Source organism: Poecilia latipinna, unplaced genomic scaffold (genome assembly GCF_001443285.1).
Source record: "Poecilia latipinna isolate Pla-1442-1.1 unplaced genomic scaffold, P_latipinna-1.0 Scaffold1513, whole genome shotgun sequence".
Taxonomy (NCBI): domain Eukaryota; kingdom Metazoa; phylum Chordata; class Actinopteri; order Cyprinodontiformes; family Poeciliidae; genus Poecilia; species Poecilia latipinna.
This window is the reverse complement of record NW_015114129.1, coordinates 145,463-150,668: the sequence shown is the minus strand read 5'-3', so window position 1 is coordinate 150,668 and position 5,206 is coordinate 145,463. Positions and strand designations below refer to the sequence as shown.

At 39.7% G+C, this 5,206-nt stretch overlaps 1 protein-coding gene across 1 annotated transcript in view; it reads left to right on the top strand.

The window, feature by feature from the left end:
- Positions 1-1,720: 1,720 nt before the first annotated feature.
- LOC106963246 (uncharacterized) overlaps positions 1,721-5,206 on the top strand; it is a 25,558-nt gene continuing 22,072 nt past the window's right edge. Inside the window, exons 1-3 of the mRNA XM_015058055.1 lie at positions 1,721-1,772; positions 1,854-1,892; positions 3,836-3,893. Of these exons, the coding sequence (XP_014913541.1) occupies positions 1,733-1,772; positions 1,854-1,892; positions 3,836-3,893 (137 nt within the window). The 5' untranslated portion in view covers positions 1,721-1,732. The remainder of the gene's footprint in view (positions 1,773-1,853; positions 1,893-3,835; positions 3,894-5,206) is intronic.

Genomic DNA, 5,206 nt, shown 5'->3' with positions numbered 1-5,206 from the left:
TGTACTCTGAGCTACAAATGCAGCCAGGACGTATGAGATCTGTCCTCAGTTGTTTGTGTTGCTTCCAGAAAAACAGCACATTGCAGAAGTGTGTAAATCTCTTTGACTTAAAAGTTGAATTCGCTTCTAAAGCTCACAATAATTCATAAAAACAAACAAACAAAAAAAAAACCTTCTATGGTTCGAGTTCCTCTTTAAAATGCTTTGTGTGACATCTGAAAAATCTGAACAAAGCTTTTTCTGTATTGGAACAAAAATCTGCAGCTATACAAAGATGACAAACCCTGTGGTCTTCACTGCAGTCCTCACGGCGCACTTTGTTACAAATCACGATGAAAATATGAAAGTGTTATGGATGTGTGATTCTGTCGTGTTGCACGGAAGGGAAAAGGGCGCAGCACAACGAAAGGATTGCCATTTTGTTTCCATGTTAAGCTTTGACTTAACGAAGAAACTGCCTTGTTATCTGTCTCAATGGACAATTTACACAAGAGTAAAAGCATGAAAAGATGAAGTGTGAAACGCTGTCTGCTTTTCACACATTTCACAAAGATTCTTTGGACACAAAATTGACAAACCGAGGTGCATCTTTGCAGAGATTCACTTATTCCTTGCGCAGGAAGAAACCCTCGTCAAAACCAGATACCAGCGTATTTTCCCATCTAATGTGAAGCTTTTATAACAAACCTAAGCAGAAGTTGCTTGTATGTTAAATGACTATAAACTTCCAGGTGAGATAATGAATCCTTCGCACCAAATTCAAAACCTTCTTCGTCCGTAAAAGAGTCGCCTTTCATCCACAAGTACCACAATTTGGATGAGAAGTAACATATAAGATAATATCACAAAAAACGAAAAGAAAAACCCTGCTGGATAAGATGTTGAACAAGAGCCTTCCCCCATGTTCAGTGCCCTTATAGACTTAAGAAAACAAACGTAAACTGATTAAAACATCCACAGATTAAAACGCAGCGACCGCTGCGGACGGGCAGGGTGAAGCTCCGGCTGACTCACAGTGAGATTTGGATTTTTAAGAAATACGAGCTCCTCTGCGGATTATCAACATTTGCTTTGTTCTATCCCGACGTCGAGCTGCTTCCCCCAGATTCCCATCGGTCGGTCATGATGAAGATAATCTGATTTTAAGAAAGTGCGTAAACTGGAATTGGAAGGCTGTGTGATCACTACAGCTAGACGTGGCTCAAAAAAGCAAAAAAATAAAAACAACGAACAGAACAAAGTGTTTGATTACGCAGGCATATTGTAAAACGCCAGTTTTGTCACACGCCAGTGACCACCTTGAAAGTGCAAGAACGTCAAAGAAGGCTAAAATGTTGATTGCTTAAAGTGCCTTATCTCAAAATCCTCTTTGGTGACAGAGTGGTGGGATAAGACGTTACCAAAAAAAAAAAATGGCTCGACGTCTCAAAGTTGATTTCACTACATTTTGTGAAATGAATAATTAATAAATATTGTCAAAAAAATGTTCATTAAAACCCCCCTGAGGATGCAACAACCCTGTGACATTCCGTAAGAGTGCGGCGTTAAAAAAAGTGATACGCCTTTGGAGATGCTGACTGGAGGCATATTTTTTACGCACGCATGGACAAGTGAAAGCGCACAGCTTGCTTTTAAATGCCATATTTTTAGGTGATATCACGTGAGAGGTGGGACTCATTAGAATATCATATTTAACCCTCCCGTAGGTTCAGCCTGAATCCCAAACTGTCAGATGCGCATAAAGATGCACACGCTCCATGCTTCCAAAATGGGTAAAACTTGACGCATCTGTGTAGAGAATTTTATTTGAACGAGGGAAAAAGATTGATAATAAGAACTGTCTTTTCTTTCAGCTTGCCTGATCTATATCGTCATCTTCATGAGTTTTTGCAGTAAGTACCTGTCTCTTTTGTTCTTTATCATTTGATAAATTGCTTAGTTTTTAGTAAGCAGACGCAGTGCGCTTCATCTCTGATTCCCCCACCTCCTCCTCGCCCTACATCCTTTCATTAGATTTCATTGTGTTTCACTGTGTTTCGAGGTTTTAGCGTTCCTTTTTTGTTTGTTTGTTTTGTTGTTTGTTTGTTTATTTATTTTTTTTTGTTTTTTTTTTTTGTCTTTTTGTTTTTACAAGTGTCATTTCCCCCTTTTCAGTTTGGATGTTAAAACACACACTTGTTCTTTTACACATTTGCAAGATAAGACGAGCGTTTGCATCTTCCTCTCAGCCAAAAACACCGAGACAACCTGTCTTGCCTTCAGGATTAGTTTCCCCCAGCATCATCATCATCATCATCATCATCATCATCATCATCATCATCATCATCATCATCGTCATCATCACCACCCGAGGCTGCTTTCTCCTGTATTAGGGAAGTCATAGAGCGCGTTTGGGTCTCGACATCGAGCCGGGGTGTGTGGATGGTGGAAGCCTCAGACTCTCTGTCTTGTTCTTGAAGTCTGTCCTGGAAAGATTGTCCGCGCTCTCCCTCTGCGTAACTGCGTGCCGGATTTTGCGAATTGCCGTTTTCGTGCTTGGATTAACTTCGAGAATAAAGACATGAATGAATGAATGAATGAATGAATGAATGAATGAATGAATGAATAAGTAAATAAATAAATTAACGAATTAATGAATAAATAAATGTGAGGAAAAGATCTTGTGAGTATCAAGGCGAGTTTTTAGACCGTTTCGTTGCTTAAAAAAATTTAAAAAATAAAAAAAATAGAAGTTTTGCAGCATTTGAACACTTCACGCTGACTTCATGTCATTTAATGCGTCTGCGTCTGATTCACATTAGCAGCATCCTTAAACTGATGGAGGAAAGCGGAGGTTTACTATGGAAATCCCGTGAACAAATATTTAGGTTCATCCTGAAAGATTTTTTTTTAATTATTTTATTTTATTATTTTATCTTTGTGTGTTTTGCGCGCATACATCTTACGTCGTCATACATCATATGATCATGTATGTATGATCAAGATCATACATCTTGTTACTTATCTGAAACACTCCGATATGGAACTAATGGGTTGTTTTGTTTTACCCCTCCATAAAAAGCGATATGCGCTGAAATCAGTGCCAGGTTGAAAGAAACCAGTGCAAAAAGGGGGCGGCGTAGGCGGCGTCGGCAAGGGATTCTCCCAAGCTGCGGTGCAATATCCGTTATGATGATGTCATTTTCTCACGCTAATGATCAACAACGGGTCAAAACCTGTTGTTCCAACAGAGAGAGAGGGAGATGGAAAAAAAAAATTGAAGGAAAAACTGATGATCCAGACAACTGTGGTGGTTTAAACATAAGTTTGTCTTTCGTTGATCGCCCCGGGGAATAACTTGTTTGTTGTTGAACTGGCGCCTCTGCAGCCTTTTCTCTCCCTTGAGGTTTCACTTTTTTTTCTTTTTTTTTTTTGCTTTTTTATCCAAGTTCAGGTTCCACTTAAAGTAATGCGTAGCCCCAGCGGTTAGTTCCTGCAGCCTTGCTCTTAACTCTCCCTCGTTGCTGTAGCCCAGCGAGCGTTTGCTGTAACCTCTGGAGCGCGTGCCGCGTGTGCGCAACTCCACGTGCGCGCTACACAGCAGAGCGCAAAACTATCAGCGCGCGCAGCTTGCAGTACAAATTAATGCATTTTAAGGGCGCAGCGCCGTAAGCGCTCTATACTGCATCTGATAAAGTTGTGTGTGTGTGTGTGTGTGTGTGTGCGTGTGTGTTTGTGGTTTCTATAATCAGCATTTGAACACTTCATGCTGACTTCATGTCATTTAATTTGTTGTAGTGGGCGTACGTCATTTAGTAGAACTGCAAGTTCAACCTTGTTTTATGATCGTTGACAGGCTTTGTCTCAGGAGGCAGTGACGCCAACGAAGTATTGCAAAAGGACCAGAGTAACAGGTGAGCTGCCTCCTCCTTTGTTTGTGAGTGAATTTTTGCCAATATAAGGAAGGATCTTTTTTTGTTTTGTTTTGTTTTGCTGTGATTTGCTTTCGCTTTCCGGCCTGAGTCAGGTTTCAATCACACAGCAACCAGACTTATAATAATGACCAGCGTGGACACAGATATGGGGTTCCGCAACCACAGAGAAGTAGTCATCACTTTTTCTTTTTTTGTTTTTGTTTTTAATCTATGTGCTCTTGTCTCCTATAGGTTTGGGGACCTAAGAGGCTGTTTATATGCTAATGCCTTGGGCATTTATTTATTTATTTATTTATTTATTTAGTTAGTTAGTTAGTTAGTTAGTTAGTTAGTTAGTTAGTTAGTTAGTTAGTTAGTGTCCTTCTGCATTAGGAAGTGCACGCACTTATCCATAAACCTAGAAGTACACTCGAAAGAAGTCACAATAAGTCATTATGAGCAAATAAATGGAATGAGAATTTTAAAAACACGCCAAGTCAAAAACAGCGCCATTGCTTAGTTCTTTTATCCGCCAGTGTTTTCATGGACCCATTAAACAACATGCGCGTGTTTTGGAGATGACAGTTAAGTGTTTAAGCATGATAAACAAAATGCTTCGACTTTTTTTTTTTTTTTTTCTTTTTTTTTTGCAGGCAAGCCACCAGTTACAAAGAACAGGTTATGGTTTTAACTCTCTGTGTCTATGTGTGGGTGTGTGTTTAGCCAGGCTTGTTGCATAATTGTATAATTGGCACCTAATGACTAGACAATGTGAATGGTGTCTTTATTTAAGACAGCATGGGGGTGGTTACTTAGACAGGCTTTCATTGCAGGAAGGAAGCTAGATGCTTGCACAAGCATGTTAACTCTTGCATCATAATCACAAGACTCTGACTATCTGACCATCTACCCAGTCTAACTGAGCTTCCTGCAGGGCTTTTATATATATATACATACATACATACACACACACACACACACACACACACACACACACACACCTGACACACCTTTTCATTCAAAGAGTTTTCTTCATTTTCATGACTATGAAGATTGTAGATTCACACTGGAGGCATCAAAACTATGAATTAACACACATGGAATTATATACTAAACAAAAATATGTGAAACAACTGCAAATACGTGTTATATTCTATGTTCTTCAAAGTAGCCACCTTTTGCTTTGATTACTGCTTCGCACACACTCTGCATTCTCTTGGTGAGCTTCAAGAGGTCGCCACCTGAAATGGTCTTCCAACAGACCTGAAGGAGTTACCAGAGATACTTAGCACTTGTTGGCCCGTTTGCCTTCA